We start from the raw sequence: 20466 nt of genomic DNA on the forward strand, positions 1-20466 counted from the left end.
GATAGGGAAGGAAGGAAGGAGTAGATAGGAAAGAAAGAAAGAAAGGGAAGGAGGGAGGGAGAAAGAGAGAGAAGGAAGAAAAGAAAGAAAGAAGGAATAAAGAAAGGGAGAAGAAAGACAGGGAAGGAGGGAGAGAAGGAAGAAGGGAGGAAAGAAAGAAAAAGAAGCGAGGTGAGAAGGAAGGAAAGGAAGGAATAAGGAAGGAGTAGATAGGGAAGAAAGAAAGGGAGGGAAGGAAGAAAAACAGGGAAGGAGGGAGGGAAGGGAGAGAAAGAGAGAAGGAAGAAAAGAAAGAAAGAAGGGAGAAAGAAAGGAGACAGGGAAGGAGGGAGAGAAGGGAGGGAGGGAGGAAAGAAAGAAAGAAGTGAGGAAAGAAGGAAGGAAGAAGGAAGGAAGACACAGAGACTGGAAATAGAAGGAGGGAGAAAGAAGGAAAGGAAAGAAGGAAGACAGAGAGGGAGGAAAAAAGAGTGAAGGAAAAGAAAGAAAGACGGGGAAGGGAGGGAAGAGGGAGAGGGAAGGAAGGAAGGAGAGAAGGAGAGAAGGAAAGAGTGGGTAGAGGAGGAAGGACCTGCTCTTCTCTTCCCTTCTTTTCATTCTTCCCTCCTCGCGGTCTCCTTTGCGGTGCTTCCGAGATGGGGTGCAAAGAGAGCGCCTCTGGCTGATTTCGTGCCCTTTGCTGGGTTTCCTCGGAAGGCGGCTGAAGAAGAGAAGAAAGAAAGGAGAAGAGAGAAGAGGAGGCGCGCTCCTTCTTGCCTTTCTTTCTTTCCTTCCGTGGGGTTGGGGTCCCCATGGCGCTGAGCTCGCGGGCCCACGCCTTCTCGGTGGACGCCTTGCTGGTGGGCAGCCGTGGGGCCAAGCGGAAGGGCCTGGATCTCCGGGAGGAAGGGGAAGAGGAAGAGGAAGAAGAGGAGGAAGAGGAGGAAGAAGAAGCAGCGCGCCCGGCTCTCAAAGCAGCCTTCTTCAGGAAAAGCCAGGCGCCGGGTAAGCAAGCCATCCCTCTCCATTCCTCTCTCCAGGGATCACAACAGCATCTACATCAAGCCTGGGCAAACTTGGGCCCTCCAGGTGTTTTGGACTCCAACTCCCACCATTCCTAACAGCCGGTAGGCTATTAGGAATGGTGGGAGTTGGAGTCCAAAACACCTGGAGGGCCCAAAGTTTGCCCAGGCCTCATCTAGACTATAGAATTAACCTTATTATTATCACAACATACATAAGAAGAGACATATAACCAACCAAACCAATTAAAATGTGCCCCAATTATTAATTTGTAATTACATTATTGCTATTATTTATCATGATGCTAATTTTATTTTATACCAGTATTATTAGTATGGATGACAATTTCTATCGATTATTAAGAATACTGTTATTATTCATGATTTCTTATGCCATTATTGTTAGTATTATAATAATATTACTATATATAATAAATATAATAATAATGATTTATTATTCAATTATTTATTATTATTTTTTATATTATTATAAAATAATAAATACAATAATAAGGATTTATTGTTCAATTATTAATTATTATGATAAAATAATAAATACAATAATAATGATTTATTATGCCTTTTACTGTTATTAATTAATATAATATTACTATATATAATAAATACAATAATAATGATTTATTGTGTTATTATTGTTATTAATTGTTATTATATTATCCTATAATAATAAATTCAACCATAATGAATTTCAATTCAATCAAAAGTAACATAATTATTGTTACTTTTATTATATTATTATAGAATAATAAATAAAACAATAATTTCTTTTGCCATTATTGTTGTTAATTATTATTATTATATTTTCTTATATCATTATATAATAATAAAAAATAATAGTGATGTATTATGCCATTATTGTTATTTTTATTATATTATTATAGAATAATAAATACAATAATAATGATTTATTATTCAATGATTTATTATTATTTTATATTGTTATATTATAATAAATACAACAATGATTTCTTATGCCATTATTATTATTATAATTATAATATTTTATTATATTATTATTATATAATAAATACAACAATAATGATTTATTATGCCATTACTGTTATTAATTATTATTATAATAATATTACTATATATAATAATAAATACAGTAATAATGATTTACTGTGTTATTATTGTTATTAATTATATTATATTGTCATATAATAATAAATTCAATGATAATAATTTCATATGCTGTTATTGTTATTGTTATTATATTATAGAATAATAAATACAACAATAATGATTTATTATGCCATTACTGTTATTAATTATTATAATATTACTATATATAATAAATACAATAATAATGATTTATTGTGTTATTATTGTTATTAATTATTATTATATTGTCCTATAATAATAAATTCAATCATACCGATTTCTTATGCCATTATTATTATTTTTATTATATTATAGAATAATAAATACAATAATAATGATTTCTTGTGTCATTATTTCTTATTATTATTTTATATTATTATATAATAGATACAACAATAATTATTTATTATGCCCTAATTGTTGTTAATTATTATTATATTTTATTATATTATTATATAACAATAAATACAATAACAATGATTTCTTATGCCATTATTGTTATTATATTATTACAGAATAATAAATACAATAATAGTGATGTATTATGCCATTATTGTTATTTCTATCTTATTATTATGCAATGATAAATACAACAATAATGATTTATTATGCCATTATTGTTATTAATTATTGTGATATTTTATATTATTATTATATAACTAGCCGTCTCCTGCCATGCGTTGCTGTGGCCCACTCTGGTGGCCATGGGAGTTCTGTGTGGGAGGTTTGGCCCAATTCTATCGTTGGTGGTGTTCAGAATGCTCTGTGATTGTAGGTGAACTACAAATCCCAGCAACTACAACTCCCAAATGTCAAGATTCTATTTTCCCCAAACTCTACCCGAGTTCACATTTGGGCATACTGAGTATTCGTGTAGAGTTTGGTTCAGATCCATCATTGGTGATCTCTGGATGTAGGTGAACTACCACTCCAAAACTAAAGGACCCTGCCCACCAAACCCTTCCAGTATTTTCTGTTGGTCTTGGGAGAACTGTGTGCCAAGTTTGGTTCAATTCTATCATTGGTGTGGTTCAGAATGCTCTTTGATTGTAGGTGAACTATAAATCCCAGCAACTACAACTCCCAAATGACAAAATCAGGTTTTTTTTAGTGAAGGACATACATTGGGTTGTTAGGTGTCTTGTGTCCAAATTTGGTGTCAATTCGTCCAGTGGTTTTTGAGTTCTGTTAATCCCACAAACGAACATTACATTTTTATTTATATAGATAAATAAATACAATAATAATGATTTATTATGCCATTATTGTTATTATATTTCTATTATATCATTATATAATAAAAGTAAAGGTAAAAGTTTTCCCCTGACATTAAGTCTTCCGACTCTGGGGTGGAGGTTCTCATCTCCATTTCTAAGCCGAAGAAGAACCGCCTTACCTTCCTGCAGAAGCAGTACCTTATTGATCTACTCACATTTGCATGTTTTCGAACTGCTAGGTTGGCAGAAGCTGGGGCTAACAGCGGGAGCTCACCCCGCTCCCGTGATTCGAACCTCCGACCTTTCGGTCAGCAAGTTCAACAGCTCAACGGTTTAACCCGCAGAGCCACTGGAGATCCTAATTATATAATAATACTACCTCTGAGGATGCTTGCCATAGATGCAGGCGGAACGTCAGGAGAGAATGCCTCAAGACCATGGCCATATAGCCCGAAAAAACCTACAACAACCTATATAATAATAAATACAATAATAATGATTTATTAAGCCGTTGTTGTTGTTAATATTATTAGGATCCCCTGGTGGCGCAGTGGGTTAAACCCTTGTGCCGGCAGGGCAACATCCTTGCAGACGGCCTGTTCTCTCACACCAGAAGCGACTTGCAGTTTCTCAAGCCGCTCCTGGCACGAAATAATAATAATAATAATAATAATAATAATAATAATAATAGTTTTTTATCGTGTCAGGAGCGACTTGAGAAACTGCAAGTCGCTTCTGGTGTGAGAGAATAATAATATGATTGTAAAGACATTGAAAGTTTACCTATGTATGTAAATGTTGTAATCCATTCTGAGACCCATAGGGCAAAATATAAATAAAGTGTATTATTATTGTTGTTGTTATTATTATTATTATTATTATTATTATTATATTCATTAACGCTTTTGTCTAGGAGGGAGAAAGTTAATCAACCCGAAATGAGCCCACAACCACATGCCACAACCATTTAGAAATACGGTTTTATATATATATATATATACACACACACACACAATATAGATATACATATACATACATATACATTATATTATTATTATTATAAATTATTATTATTATTATTATTCTCCTGACAGACACACAGACACACGCATATATATATATACACACACACACGCAATATACATATACATATACATATATATGCGTGTGTCTATGTCTGTCACGAGAATAATAATAATAATTTATAATAATAATAATTTAATTTAATTTAATATAGTCACGAAGAGTCGGAAACGACTAAACGAATGAACAACAATTTTATATAATTATATAGTTTAAATTATAAAGAATAATTTAATTTATAAATAATAATTAATAATAATAATATAATAATAATAATTTTATATAATTATATAATTTAAATTATATTATAATTTAATTCATAAATAATAATAATAATCTATGTATTGTCGAAGGCTTTCATGGCCGGAAAACAAAAACAACAAACAACAAAAGTTTGCTCCAGGCACAGTCAGCCCATTGTATGCTAATCAAGGTGGTCAGTTGAAACATTCACACCTAGCTCCAACAGACAAGAGTCCTTTGTCCCACCCTGGTCATTCCACAGATATATAAACCCTTTTCCTAGTTCCAACAGGCCTCACTGCCTCTGAGGATGCTTGCCATAGATGCAGGCGAAACGTCAGGAGAGAATGCTTCTAGACCATGGCCATACAGCCCGAAAAAACCTACAACAACACAATAATAATCTAATTTATAATAATAATAATATAATTAATAATAATAATAATAATGTATAATGCCTTTATAACCCGCAATATCTCCCTAAGGGGACTCAGGGCGGTTTCCAGCAAAGCAACCAAACATTCAATGCCAAGAGCAAACAAACCACAGATCCAAACAACACATACAAGAAACTCAATATAAAATTATGAAACTAACCAAAAAATAACCAAATATAATTTCTATATAAATTAGATATTAGAATTATATGAATTAGCTATTTAAATTATATGCGTTCAAAACGAATTCTCCTCCCCAACTCCTTCCCTCCGACTGTGTTTACACAAACTACAACTCCCAAGATTGCAGAGCAGGGAGGCTTAACAGTTAAAGCGGCTTTAAATCGACAGTGTAGACCTACCCAGAGCTTTCACAACCTCAAAACTAGAGCCCCTTCCACACCTGAATAAAATCCCACATTTTCTGTTTTGAACTGGAATGTATGGCAGTGTGGACTCAGATAACCCAATTCAAAGCAGATATTGTGGGATTTTTCTGTCTTGAGCGGTGTGGAAGGGCCCCTAGTGAGGCCAACCCGCATTAATTCTCCTGTGTAGATTCGCCCTCGATTGGGATGAGCTCAAAACCAACAGGTTTTCCAATATCCTTGGCCTGTCTATTTGTCTGTCCTGGCAGAGAAGAAATCGAAAGGGGAAAGGGCTTTGCCTCTCTCCGAAGAGAAAAGAGACCTCCAAGTGGATTTGCAAGGATCCGAATTATGGAAACGCTTCCACGACATTGGCACCGAGATGATCATCACCAAGGCCGGCCGGTGAGTAGTAGCTCACTCGCTTGGTTTTCTGGTTCAGGAATGTGTTACAATATTTGAAAAACGTTCTGTTCCTGGTTCGAAAGTGTTATTTCCTGTTTCATTATGTGGTCCTTATTTGGAAAGTTGTTCTTCTGCTCCAGAAACTTTGTTTTTGTGGCTGCCACAAACTATATTTAATTAGTCGAGACTCTTATGAGATAATATTGGAATATTAGAGCAAAATGTGCTCCAGGAGGCTCTGAAAAAACGAAGTTTGTGCAGTTTAATCAAAATTTCCCATGTTTTTATAATAGTGTAATTTAATATATTACTCGCCTCTTTTTGCAACTCCACTAAAGAAGAAAATACAACCAACAACAACAACAACAACAACAAACCCAGTTCCTTCTTTTTGCCAGTTCTTTGAAAGGCTGGCATTTTTGGTGATCTCCCATCCAAGTCTTAACCAGGGCTGTCCCTGCTTAGCATCCAGAATCAGGTCCCCTTCTACACTGCCATATAATCCCGATTATTTGAGTGGATAATCCACATTATCCGGAGTGAAGAGAGAGGGAGGTAGAAGACAGTTCCATCTTGTTTCCCGTGCTTTACTAATAATATAATATAATATAATATAATATAATATAATATAATATAATATAATATAATATAATATAATATAATATAATATAATATAATATAATATAATAATAATAAACCCGGCTCCTTCTTTTTGCCAGTTCTTTGAAAGGCTGGCATTTTTGGTGATCTCCCATCCAAGTCTTAACCAGGACTGGCCCTGCTTAACACCCAGAATCAGGTCCCCTTCTACACTGCCATATAATCCCGATTATCTGAGTGGATAATCCACATTATCCGGAGTGAAGAGAGAGGGAGGTAGAAGACAGTTCCATCTTGTTTCCCGTGCTTTACTAATAATATAATATAATATAATATAATTAATAATAATAATAATAATAAACACAGCTCCTTCTTTTTGCCAGTTCTTTGAAAGGCTGGCATTTTTGATGATCTCCCATCGAAGTCTTAACCAGGACTGGCCCTGCTTAGCATCCAGAATCAGCTCCCCTTCTACACTGACATATAATCAAGATTATCTGAGTGGATAATCCACATTATCCAGGGTGAAGAGAGAGAGAGGCAGAAGACAGTTCCATCTTGTTTCCTGTGCTTTACTAATAATATAATGTAATGTAATATAACTAATAATAATAACATAATAATAATAATAATAATATAACTGCCACATAGTCCAGATTATCTAAGTGGGTAATCCACATTATCCAGAGTGAAGAGAAAGGGAGGCAGAAGACAGTTCCATCTTGTTTCCTGTGCTTTACTAATAATATAATATAACTAATAATAATAATAATAATAATAATAATAATAATAATAATAATAATATAAAATATAACTGCCACATAGTCAGATTATCTAAATGCATAATCAAATTATCTGCTTTGAACTGGACTTTATGTGTCCACACTGTCATATAATCCAGTTCAAACCAGATCATCTGGATTGCATATGGCAGTGAAGACTCATATAATCCAGTTCACTACCTAAATACACATTTTCACCGGAGGCCCCTTCTATACTGCCACATAGTCCAGATTATCTGAGTGGATAATCCACATTATCCAGAGTGAAGAGAAAGGGAGGCAGAAGACAGTTCCATCTTGTTTCCTGTGCTTTACTAATAATATAATATAATATAACTAATAATAATAATAATAATAATAATAATAATATAACTGCCACATAGTCCAGATTATCTAAGTGGATAATCCACATTATCTGCTTTGAACTGGACTATATGTGTCCACACTACCATATAATCCAGTTCAAACCAGATCATCTGGATTGCATATGGCAGGGAAGACTCATATAATCCAGTTCACTACCTAAATACACATTTTCACCGGAGGCCCCTTCTACACTGCCACATAATCCAGATTATCTGAGTGGATAATCCACATTATCCAGAGTGAAGAGAAAGGGAGGCAGAAGACAGTTCCATCTTGTTTCCTGTGCTTTACTAATAATATAATATAATATAATATAATATAATATAATATAATATAATAATAATGATGATGATGATGATGTAACTGCCACATAGTCCAGATTATCTAAATGGATAATCCACATTATCTGCTTTGAACTGGATTATATGAGTGCACACTGCCATATAATCCAGTTCAAAGATCATCTGGAATGCATATGGCAGTGTAGACTCATATAATCCAGTTCACTACCTAAATACACAATTTCCACCTGAGGCCCCTTCTACACTGCCACATAATCCAGATTATCTGAGTGGATAATCCACATTATCCAGAGTGAAGAGAGAGGGGGGCAGAAGACAGTTCCATTTTGTTTCCTGTGCTTTACTAATAATATAATATAATATAATATAATATAATATAATATAATATAATATAATATAATATAATATAATATAATGAATAATAATAATAATATAACTGCCAGATAGTCCAGATTATCTAAGTGGATAATCCACATTATCTGCTTTGAACGGGATTATATGAGTTCACACTGCCATATAATCCAGTTCAAAGCAGATCATCTGGATTGCATATGGCAGTGTAGACTCATATAATCCAGTTCACTACCTAAATACACAATTTCCACCTGAGGCCCCTTCTACACTGCCACATAATCCAGATTATTTTAGAGGATAATTCACATTTTCCAGAGTGAAGAGAGAGGGGGGCAGAAGACAGTTTCATCTTGTCTCCTGTGCTTTACTAATATAATATAATATAATATAATATAATATAATATAATATAATATAATATAATATAATATAATATAATATAATATAATATAATATAATATAATATAATATAATATAATAATAGTATAATTATTATATTATATTATATTATAATTATATTATATTATAATTATATTATATACCTATAATACAACTAGATTGTATATGCCAGTGTAAAAGGTGCCTCAGATGGGAAATGGTGTATTTAGGTATTTAGGCTACAAGCTATTGGTTTACATTGGTTTGGGATAATGGGGTTGCTATATGTTTTTTGGACTGTATGGCCATGTTCCAGAAGCATTCTCTCCCGCATCTATGACAGGCATCCTCAGAGGTTGTGAGATTTGGGGTAATTTTATAGTTTTTCTTAGGGTTTTTTTAGGCCCCTTCGACTCTGCCATATAAAACTCAGATTATCTGCTTTGAACTGGATTATATGGCAATGTAGACTCATATGTATGTGGAAATACTGTAAAAACAAAACAATCACTCAGCTCTAATAAGAAAGTTGTTTGTTTGTTTGTTTGTTTGTTTATTGTTGTTATGAATGTATATAGTCTCTTTAATTTGAGGACTGCATTACATGGTGAGTGCGTAGATCATGCAATGCAGTTCACCCAGCATATTCTTTTGAATTATTGACATCTGGCAGATGGTACAGGGTGACAAAGACAAGGACGGGGAGATAACTTTTAGCTTAGAGTTGTGGCTATGTTGAACTCCATGGTTTCGCATTGATGTGGCATTGGAGGCTGTGCGGTGGTGATGGGAGCATGGAGGGATGGGTGTGTGTGTGTGTGTTGTTTTGTGGTGTGTGCTGGGAAAGGCATTTAATTTGTTGTTTGGGCTTGGCCTCATGTAAGCCACCCCGAGCCCCCATTGGGGAGATGGTGGCGGGGTATAAATAAAGATGATGGTGATGATTATTATTTTGTGCAATAGTACAGTGACAATAAGGTTATTCTATTCTATTATTTAGCAGTGTAGATTCAGCCACAATGCAGTTCAAATTGCATTGTGTGGCAGTGGAGATCCAGCCTGCATCTGCTGGGCAACTTCAGGTGATGACATCCATGACAACCTGGATAGCATCCACACTATATACAATTAGAACAGTGGTTCTCAACCTGGGGGTCGGAACCCCTTCGGGGGTCACCAAGGAGTATCAGAGGGGTCGCCAAAGACCATCAGAAAACACAGTATTTTCTGTTGGTCATGGGGGTTCTGTGTGGGAAGTTTGGTCCAATTCGATTGTTGGTGGGGTTCAGAATGCTCTTTGAGTGTAGGTAAACTATAAATCCCAGCAACTACAATTCCCAAATGTCAAGGTATATTTTCCCCAAACTCCACCAGTGTTCACATTTGGGCATATTGAGTATTCATTTCAAGTTTGGTCCAGATCCATCATTGTTTGAGTCCACAGTGCTCTCTGGATGTAGGTGAACTACAACTCCAAACTCAAGGTCAAATCCCACCAAACACTTCCAGTGTTTTCTGTTGGCCATGGTAGTTTTGTATGCCAAGTTTGGTTCAATTCCATCGTTGCTGGAGTTCAGAATGCTCTTTGAGTGTAGGTGAACTATAAATCCCAGCAACTACAATTCCCAAATGTCAAGGTATATTTTCCCCAAACTCCACCAGTGTTCACATTTGGGCATATTGAGTATTCATTTCAAGTTTGGTCCAGATCCATCATTGTTTGAGTCCACAGTGCTCTCTGAATGTAGGTGAACTACAACTCCAAACTCAAGGTCAAATCCCACCAAACACTTCCAGTGTTTTCTGTTGGCCATGGTAGTTTTGTATGCCAAGTTTGGTTCAATTCCATCGTTGCTGGAGTTCGGAATGCTCTTTGATTGTAGGTGAACTATAAATTCCAGCAACTACAACTCCCAAATGACAAAATCAATCAATCAATCAATCTCCCAACCCTACCACTATTCAAATTTGGGCATATCGGGTGCCAAATTTGTGCCAAATTTGGTCCAGTCAATGGAAATACATCCTGCTTATCAGATAATACATTACAATTAATAACAGGAGCAAAATTACAGTTATGAAGTAGCAAAATAATTGTATGGTTGGGGGTCACCACAACATGAGGAAATGTATTAAGGGGTCGCGGCATTAGGAAGGTTGAGAAACACTGAATTAGAACATTATGATTCCATTTAACTGGTTTCCATCTTGGGTCTGGCAATCCAGGATGAGACATTTAGGATACATAGGACACGGCATAACGATGCTCCATGCAGTCATGCCGGCCACATGACCTTGGAGGTGTCTACGGACAAAGCCGGCTCTTCGGCTTAGAAATGGAGATGAGCACCAACTCCCAGAGTCAGACACGACTGGACTTAATGTCAGGGGACTACCTTTACCTAGGACACATCTACACATTGTGGAATGAATGTAGTAGGCAAACTGCATTAACTCTACACGGCTTGGCTTTTGGAAAGAAGAACATATAGTTATTGCATGGCTAGTGTTTTCCCCTTCATTCTATTAGTGCTTAAATCCCTCTAAACTGAAAGAGAGATTGTAAAAGAACACCACAAAACTCAGGCTGTCTTTGGACACCAATGAACTGCAATACTTTAGTATCCTGGGATTTGTAGTGTTGCCAAACTGGATGAAAAGAGACCTGAAATGAGGAATGCAATTTTGGAGAGATCTGTGTTTACAGTAGGACGCTTCGAGTCTCACTTGAGAGAGAAAAATGCGGGATATAAATACATATATTAAATAACAACAACAATAACAACAATAATAGTAATAATAATAATAAGAAGAATGGGATATTTTTAAAAAAAATCAGTACTCCAAAATACATTTAAAAAGCAACTATAATATTGTGGGTAGGGAGATGCTACAACAGGTCTACGGTAGGCCTTTATTTCCTTTTCCAGCAATGCATAATATCCCTGTTTTGTCGAAGGCTTCCATGGCTGGAATCACTGGGTTGCTGTGAGTTTTCCAGACCGTGTGGTCATGTTCCAGAAGCATTCTCTTCTGACGTTTCACCCACATCTATGGCAGGCATCCTCAGAGGTTGTGAGGTCCGTTGGAAACTAGGAAAATTGAGTTTATATATCTGTGGAATGATGTCCAGAGTGAGAGAAAGAACTGTTGTCTGTTTGAGACAAATGGGAATGTTGCAATTGGCCAGCTTGATTAGAATTGAATGGCCTTGCAACTTCAAAGACTGGCTGCTTCCTGCCTGGAGCAGGCCCGTAGCCAGGATTTCATTTGGGGGGGGGCTAAAAAAATTTCAGGGGGGGTTTCGGGGGGGCTGAGTTTTGGGGGGGGGGCTGAGTCTGAGTGAAAGAGGGTCTAGCCTAGCAAACCTTTTGTATCATTACCTCAATACCCCCATGCATATGGGATATATTGAGTATGGTGATCAAATCATGATATGAATAAACATAAGTTTAAATAATGCACTAGTAAGGCCTTTTCGCGAACCACCATGAGAATTTAGGGGGGGGGGGGGGCTGAAGCCCCTCAAGCCCCCCCCCCCCCCCCCTGGCTACATGCCTGGCCTGGAGGATCCTTTATTGAGAGGTGTTAGCTGGCCTTGATTAATTCCTGTCTGGAATTCCCCTGTTTTCTGCATATTCCTCTTTATTTACTGTCCTGGTTTTAGAGTTTCTAAATACTGGTTGCTAGATTTGGTTCATTTTCATGGTCTCTTCCTTTCTGTTGAAATTGTCCACCTGCTTGTGGATTTCAGTGGCTTCTCTGTGTAGCCTGACATGGTGGTTGTGAGAGTGGTCCAACATTCCTGTGTTCTCAAATAATATGTTGTGTCCAAGTTGGTTCATCAGGTGTTCTGCTATGGCTGACTTCTCAGGTTGAATTAGTCTGCAGTGCCTTTCATGTCCCTTGATTCGTGTTTGGGTGCTGCATGTGGACAATTTCAACAGAAAGGAGGAAACCGTGAAAATGAACAAAGTCTGGCTACCATTATTTTAAAAAATCTCTAAAACCAGGACATTAAAAAAAAGAACAACACTCAGAAATCAGGGAATTCCAGACAGGAAACAACCAGGGCAAGCTAACACCTTAACAAAGGATTCTCCCAGGCAGGAAGCAGCCAGGCTTTGAAGCTGCAAGGCCATTCAGTGCTAATCAAGGTGGCCAATTGCAACATTCCCACTTACTTCAAGCAGACAAGAGCTCTTTCTCCCACCCTGGAATCATTCCACAAATATATAAACCCTACTTGCCTAGTTTCCAAAAGACGTCACAACCTCTGAGGAAGCCTGTCATAGATCTAGGAAAAATGTCAGGAGAGAGTGCTGCTGGAACATGGCTATAAAGCCTGGAAAACTCACAGCAACTTACATAATATCCCTATTTTGAGACTTTCTTTGGTATGAAAGGAAAAGGATTGAAACTCTGCCTCTGTTGTCCTTTGAAGTGAACGAAGGGGGTAGCTGTACTGTAGAATCAATACAGCTCGACACTCCTTTCACTACCAATTCTCAATGCTGGGATTTGTAGTTTGGTGAGGCACCGTTGTGCAGGGAAGGCCAAAAGCCTTGCAGAATGACAACTCCTGCGATTCCATAGCATTGTGTGCCCCTTTCAGAGAACACTGTTGCATGTGTGCACAGGTGACATCTAGCCCCTCTTTTCCTTCTCCTTTCCATAGGAGGATGTTTCCTTCTGTTCGGGTCAAAGTGAAAGGTCTGGATCCAGTGAAACAATACTACATTGCTATCGACATAGTGCCCGTTGACTCCAAAAGATACAGGTAAAAGAAAAGCTTTCTTTTTTTTATGCTGTCCTTTTCCCCAGGAGTGCATCTACACTGTAGAATGAATGCAGTTTGATACTACTCTAACTTCCAAGGCTCAGTGCTATGGAATCATGGAAGCTGTAGCTTTACAAGGTCTTTAGCTTTCTCTGCCAAATAGGTCTAATTCCTTCGTAAATTACACCTTCCCATGGCAGTTGAAGTGGCATTCATTCTATTGTGTTCCCATTGATATGAATCAGAATTAGACCTATTATTATTATTATTATTATTATTATTATTATTATTATTATTATTAGAAACACAACAAGATGAATCCACAGCAGACACTCTGCTGGTGAATAATGCGTGCAGATCCCAGTAAAGTGGCCTTTTGCAGCTGGCAGATGGCAAATAATAATAATAATAATAATAATAATAATAATAATTAGAAACACAACAAGATGAGTCCACAGCAGACAAGGTCACTCTGCTGGCTGTTGTATTGGATCACATGTTGGACATTTCCCAAGTGTCTACGACTATGTGATGTATCAGTGAATAATGCGTGCAGATCCCAGTAAGGTGGCCTTCTGCAGATGGCAGATGGTAATTTTGTCAACACCGATTGTGTTTAAGTGCAGGCCAAGGTCTTTAGGTACTGCACCCAGTGTGCCGATAACCACTGGGACCACCTTGACTGGCTTGCAGTTCAATCTTTAAATCATCATATCGTGCCAGCTTTTCCAGTTGTTTCTCTTCAATCCTGCTGTCACCTGGATTGCAACATCGACAATCCATACTTTGTTTTTTAACTCAATCGCAAAGTCAGAAGTATTGAGCTCCAAAACTCTGTCAGTCTGAATTTGGAAGTCCCAAATTAATTAATTAATTATATTATTTATTATTTATTATTATTATTATTATTATTATTATTATTATTGGGTTGCTGTAAGTTTTCCAGGATGTATGGTCATGTTCCAGAAGCATTCTCTCCTGACGTTTCATCAAAATCTATGCCAGGCATCCTCAGAGGTTGTGAGACTTTCCAACTGACCTCACAACCTTTGAGGATGCCTGCCATAGATGTGGGCAAAATGTCAGGAGAGAATGCTTCTGGAACATGATAATGCTTCCCGGAAAACTTACAGCAACCCAATAATAATAATAATAATAATAATAATAATAATAATAAAAATTTGGGACTTCCGAATTCAGACTGACAGAGTTTTGGAGCTCAATTCGGAAGTCCTACAGTAGCGTGATGTGTTCATTCTCTGTAACTTTTTCCGGCTTGTGATCCCACCAGTTCTTTGTCGCAGGCAGATGGTGTTTGTAGCACAAGTTCCAATGAATCATCTTAGCAACGGTGTTATGCCTCTGCTTGTAGTCTGTCTGCACAATCTTCTTGCAGCAGCTGAGGATGTGATCTATTGTTCCATTTGCTTCCTTGCAAATTAGTATTGTTGTTGTTATTACTATTATTATTAACCTTATTTTACCTCGGGTGGAGGAGAACCTTTCATTCTTATAGCTGAATTGAGTCTCTTTTTTAGAGGGAAAAGCAGGATGCAAATAATAAATAAATATCGTATTTCTTCCATTATAAGACACCATCGATAGTAAGGGGTGCCCTAATTTCTGTACTTCCGTCACCAACAAAAATCCGTAAAATATGCCTGTGCATCTAAGATGCACCCAGTTTTTATATTGGGGGGGGGGGGTGCATCTTAGAACTGAAGAAATACAGTTGACCTATGTCAGTGTTGACTCAATGGAAAAATATAGTAATAACGACAGCAATAAATGCATGGACTGAAATCGATGGAAGCTCATGGTACAATAAGCCTGTCATGATGCGTGTATTGTAGCCTTAAAACAGTTGGGCATTCCTTGAACTGCCATGGCTCAATACTATGGAATCATGGGGGTTGTAGTTTTACAAGGTCCATAGCCTTCTTTGCCAAAAGGTATTGGTTCCTCATCAAGCAATAGAGCCCATTAGGTTGTGGCAGTTAAGGTGGTGTCAAACTGCATTCATTCTACAGTGTAGATGTTACGATGTTCCATCCCTCTCCTGTCCTGTCTTCCCTTCTTGTTGTTGACTTCCCTGCTTTTGTTTGGGTTTGAAGGTATGTCTACCACAGCTCCCAGTGGATGGTGGCTGGGAACACTGACCACTCCTGCATCACGCCTCGCCTTTACATCCACCCAGACTCCCCCTGCTCCGGAGAGACCTGGATGAGGCAGATCATCAGCTTCGACCGGGTTAAGCTGACCAACAATGAGATGGATGACAAAGGGCATGTATGTGTGCATTTGAGGGGTGCGCTTCTTAGATGGGTTGGCCCTATGTTAGACCAGGGTGGGCTGCTATGGATGGTGAGGAGGCTACATTATCTCCCCCTCCCCAAGATCACCATGTAAAACAACAACCCCCAAATACCCTCTCAGAGTGTTGAAAGGGGATCTCTTCCGGTTCTAAATAGGTTTGGAGGTTCCAAGGACATGGGTGTATATGGTAACTATATACAATAGGGAGGGAGGGGGGAGATGGAGATATAGAGACAGAGACATAGATATAAATATCTCTCTTTTGCAAAACACCAGAGGCACTCCAAGTGGCCAGATATTGAAAAAAGGACATTTAATCAACTACCAAGCTTGCAAATTTTGTGTTTTGTCTGTTTGTTTTGTTCTGTTAGAAATGCAATAAAATTGTTTGACACAATAAATAAAGTTGCAAAAAGTTTTTTTTTACTCTTTCTGATATTTAGTTTCAAGTTCTTCCCCTACTCCCATGATACCAAAATCTTTGGATGCTCAATTCACATTAGATATAATAGTGTAGTAAAATGGCATCCCTAATAATGGATGGATGGCATCCTTGAAGTGACTGGACTCACCTTGAAGGAGCTGGGGGTGGTGACGGCCAACAGGGAGCTCTGGCGTGGGCTGGTCCATGAGGTCACCAAGAGTCGGAGACGACTGAACGAATGAACAACAATAATCATAATCATAAATATAATAATATATATACTACCCACCTCTCCTTGCGGCTCGTGGCAGGTAATATATGTTGGAGAGATCCTGAGGATGTATGAAATGGCGGGAGGCTATTGGCATATCTACACATCAATGTAGTTCTCAGATGTGTGCTTTGTGGGTTATTTTTCCAAGTATTTTCAAGCTGTGGTTGGTGGATACAGAACCCATGGATATGGAGGGGTGGCTATGAGATATGCAATTGGTGGGCCACATTTTGCCATTGTTGTGTGGCCCATCTTGAATTCTTTAAACCTTTCTTGGAGCAAGGAGAGGATGTTCTTATATTGCTATGGCAAAAAAAGGTCCCATTACCATTCCCCTTGGATTTGTTCATAGATTAAGAGGACTATGACTATGTTCTCTAGCTTGGGCTGTCTCAAAAAAGAGAGTGATGGCTCATAGCTTTTATGTCAGGGCAGCACTGAAGTCACTCTGGCTTGAGCTCTCCTTTTCAAAGGAGCTATCCAAGGTGCTGGACTTATTTGGTCCATTTTCTTAGATAGGATACTTCCTTGGAAGTCTGAACTAAAACTAGGAACGGATTCATCAACCCATTGACATGGAAACCCCAATTGGCCAGGTTTCTAAGATAGCTCTTAACTATTTAAAATGGCATTAAATAGGAAACTCTTTGCTCCCTGAACCAAGTGACATTATATTCTGTTTTTGGTGGGGTTTTGTAAAGTTGTGGATGCAATGTTTTTGTTTGTTTGTTTGTTTGTTTTGCTTTATAGATAATTCTGCAATCTATGCATAAATACAAGCCCCGGGTCCACGTGATTGTCCAGGATTCTCGATTCGATCTCTCCCAGATCCAGTCTTTGCCAGCCACAGGGGTTCAGACCTTTTCATTTAAGGAAACAGAATTCACCACAGTCACTGCCTACCAAAACCAGCAGGTAAATCTCTTAAATTGTGCATGGATAGAGTTTGGTTTTCCAAGACCTGCTTTTATTTATTATTTATTTATTTGAAATATTTATATTCTGCCCTTCTCACCCCGAAGGGGACTCAGGGTGGAGCACAACATATATATGGCAAGCATTCCATGCCGGGACATAAAATAACTATAAAAATACACAAACACTAAAATCAGTTATATGTACTTTAAAATGAATTGTTTAAAAACATCTCAAAACACCATGCCAGCTCTGGTCAGCGGAGTGGGTTTCCTATTATTTCCTTATTGCACTATTCCAAAGGCTTTGTCCCACAACCAGGTTTTTACCATCTTTATTTATTTATTTACCGCATTTGTATACCGCCTTTCTCGGTCAGAGGCGACTCACAGCGGTTCACAGTCGGCAGCGATTCGATGCCATAACAAATATTAAAATACAGTTAAAACAATTATAAAAACAATTCAACATTTAAAATGTAATATAAATAGCAAATATATCTGTAAAAACAAGATCCTTGGCATCTTCTTACTAAAATCGTTGTCCAGTTGCATCGTCAGTCATTCCATATATTCGTTTATGTCTAATTATGCTCCAGTAGAAAAAGCTTGCTTGAAGAGCCAGGTCTTAACCATTTTGCAGAATGTTAGAAGGGAGGGAGCTGATCTTATATCCCTGGGGAGGGCATTCCATAGCTGAGGGGCCACCACTGAGAAGGCCCTGTCTCTCATCCCCTCCAAACGCATCTGCAAGAAAGGCAGGATCAAGAGCAGGGCCTCCCCAGATGATCTTAAAGTCCTAGATGGTTCATAAGGAGAGATATGTTTGGATAGGTAAGCTGGGGGCAGGAGGGAGAGGGCTGATCTAATCTCACCAGGAAGGGACTTCCATAGTTGGGGGGCTATCACTGAGAAGGCCTTCTCTCTCATCCCCACCAAATGTGTCTGCATTGGTAGCGGGACCAAGAGCAGGACCTCCACAGAAGATCTTAGTCTTTGCTGTGGTTCACAAAGGGAAATGCATATAGACAGGTAAACTGGGCCGTGGCTGTTTAGGGCTCTGTAGGCCAACTTTGAATTATGTCTGGTAGCAAACAGGCAGCCAGTAGAGCAGACGTAACATGGGAGTTGTGTGCTCCCTGTATGCCGCCCTAGTTATTAGCCTGGCTGCCTCTCATTGGACTATTTGAAGCTTCCAAATTGTCTTCAAAGACAAGCCCACATAGAGTGTGTTGTTGTTGTATACAATATTTCCCCCATAAATTCTAGCTTGTCATGATCACAATATTTTTTTCCCTTTTTCCTTTGGTTGCAAACTTCTCATAGATAACAAAACTCAAGATAGACCGGAATCCCTTTGCAAAAGGATTCAGAGACCCTGGAAGAAACAGGTAAGGATGGCTATTTTATCCGTTTGGTTATTGGCTGCTTAAAGACATATTTACTGTTTAGGTAGATTCCTTTTAGTCTACTATTGATAGATTATGTTAGCGTATAAGTAAATACAGTACTTCAGAAGGAAGCACCAACTTCTTTTGTTTAGATATTGCATTTACATTTTGCAACAGCTTAGATAACGCATTTCTGTTTAAAATGCAGTGTAAGCGCCTGTGTTAAAAAATAAATTATTGCCTGAACTATTGTAGAAATAATGCTGTTCAACACAACTTTTGCTGTCATCTCTCAATGCTATGGAATCCTGGGAGTTGTAGTTTTTAAAGGATTTTTGCCTTTTCTGCCAAAGCGAATTACAGGAAGTGGACAACCCTGTTTAAGGAGCTCCTATGGCTGCCATTTATTTTCCGGTCCCAATTCAAGGTACAGGTCATCACCTATAAAGCCCTAAATCAGTGTTTCTCAACCTGGGGGTCGGAACCCCTGGGGGGGTCACGAGGAGTTGCCAGAGGGGTCACCAAAGACCATTAGAAAACACAGTATTTTCTGCTGGTCATGGTGGTTCTGTGTGGGAAGTTTGGTCCAATTCTATCACTGGTGGGGTTCAGAATGCTCTTTGATTGTAGGTGAACTATAAATCCCAGCAACTACAGCTCCCAAATGTCAAGGTCTATTTCCCCTAAATTCCACCAGTGTTTACATTTGGGCATATTGAGTATTTGTGCCAGATTTGGTCCAGAGCTATCACTGTTGAAGTCCACAGTGCTCTAGATGTAGGTGAACTATAACTCCAAAACTCAAGGTCAATGCCCACTAAACCCTTCCAGTATTTTCTGTTGGTCATGGGGAGTTCTGTGTGCCAAGCTTGGTTCAATCTCATTGTTGGTGGAGTTAAGAATGCTCTTTGATTGTAGATGAACTATAAATCCCTGCAACTACAACTCCCAAATGACCAAATTAATCCCGCCCAACTCTACCAGTATTCAAATTCAGGCATATTGGGTATTTGTGCCAAATTTTTCCCAGTGAATGAAAGTACACCCTGCATATCAGATATTTACATTACGATTCATAACAGTAGTAACATTACAGTTATGAAGTAGCAATGAAAATAATTTTATGGTTGGGGGTCACCACAACATGAAGCACTGTATTAAGGGGTCACAGCATTAGGAAGGTTGAGAACCACTGCCCTAAATGGTTTGGGACCTGCCTACCTTTGTGACTGTATCTCCCTCCATGAACCTGCTCTCCTTTCACCCCTGCTGTTATCTCAGGCCCGCCTTTTGGGAATAAGGGAGAGAGCTTTCTCCTCAGTGGCTCCCCCACTATGGAATACATTGCCTGGTGAGATTAGGTGAGCCCCCAATTTAGAAAGTTTTAAGAAGACTCAAAACCTGGCTCTTCCTTTGCGCTTTTGGAGATTAACCATGCAACCTAATATTGCTGTTATCCCTCAACATTTGTCCTTAGAGTACACCTCCTCCTCTCCTGAACGAAGGCCCTTCTCGACCCCATTCCTGAAGAGTTTCTCCCTCACAAATAATCTGCTCCATCTCTATCTCACCTCGTGTTTTTAGCTTTAGTATTTTGTTCTGTACATGCAGCCCGCTCACTGTTACTGTGTTATGAATGATTTTATTGTAATTTTATATTGTTTGCTGTATTCTTATGTTTTAGGTAATTTATTATGTTGTTGTTTGT

General features: G+C 38.1%; 1 protein-coding gene across 1 annotated transcript in view; it reads left to right on the top strand.

The window, feature by feature from the left end:
• The first annotated feature begins 311 nt into the window (after positions 1 to 311).
• Positions 312 to 20466, top strand: part of TBX22 (T-box transcription factor 22) — a 30420-nt gene continuing 10265 nt past the window's right edge. Inside the window, exons 1-6 of the mRNA XM_060756309.2 lie at positions 312 to 984; positions 5744 to 5879; positions 13338 to 13439; positions 15554 to 15728; positions 17204 to 17368; positions 18694 to 18758. Of these exons, the coding sequence (XP_060612292.2) occupies positions 792 to 984; positions 5744 to 5879; positions 13338 to 13439; positions 15554 to 15728; positions 17204 to 17368; positions 18694 to 18758 (836 nt within the window). The 5' untranslated portion in view covers positions 312 to 791. The remainder of the gene's footprint in view (positions 985 to 5743; positions 5880 to 13337; positions 13440 to 15553; positions 15729 to 17203; positions 17369 to 18693; positions 18759 to 20466) is intronic.

The sequence above is a fragment of the Anolis sagrei genome, chromosome 10, assembly GCF_037176765.1.
Source record: "Anolis sagrei isolate rAnoSag1 chromosome 10, rAnoSag1.mat, whole genome shotgun sequence".
In the NCBI taxonomy this organism is placed as follows: Eukaryota; Metazoa; Chordata; class Lepidosauria; order Squamata; family Dactyloidae; genus Anolis; species Anolis sagrei.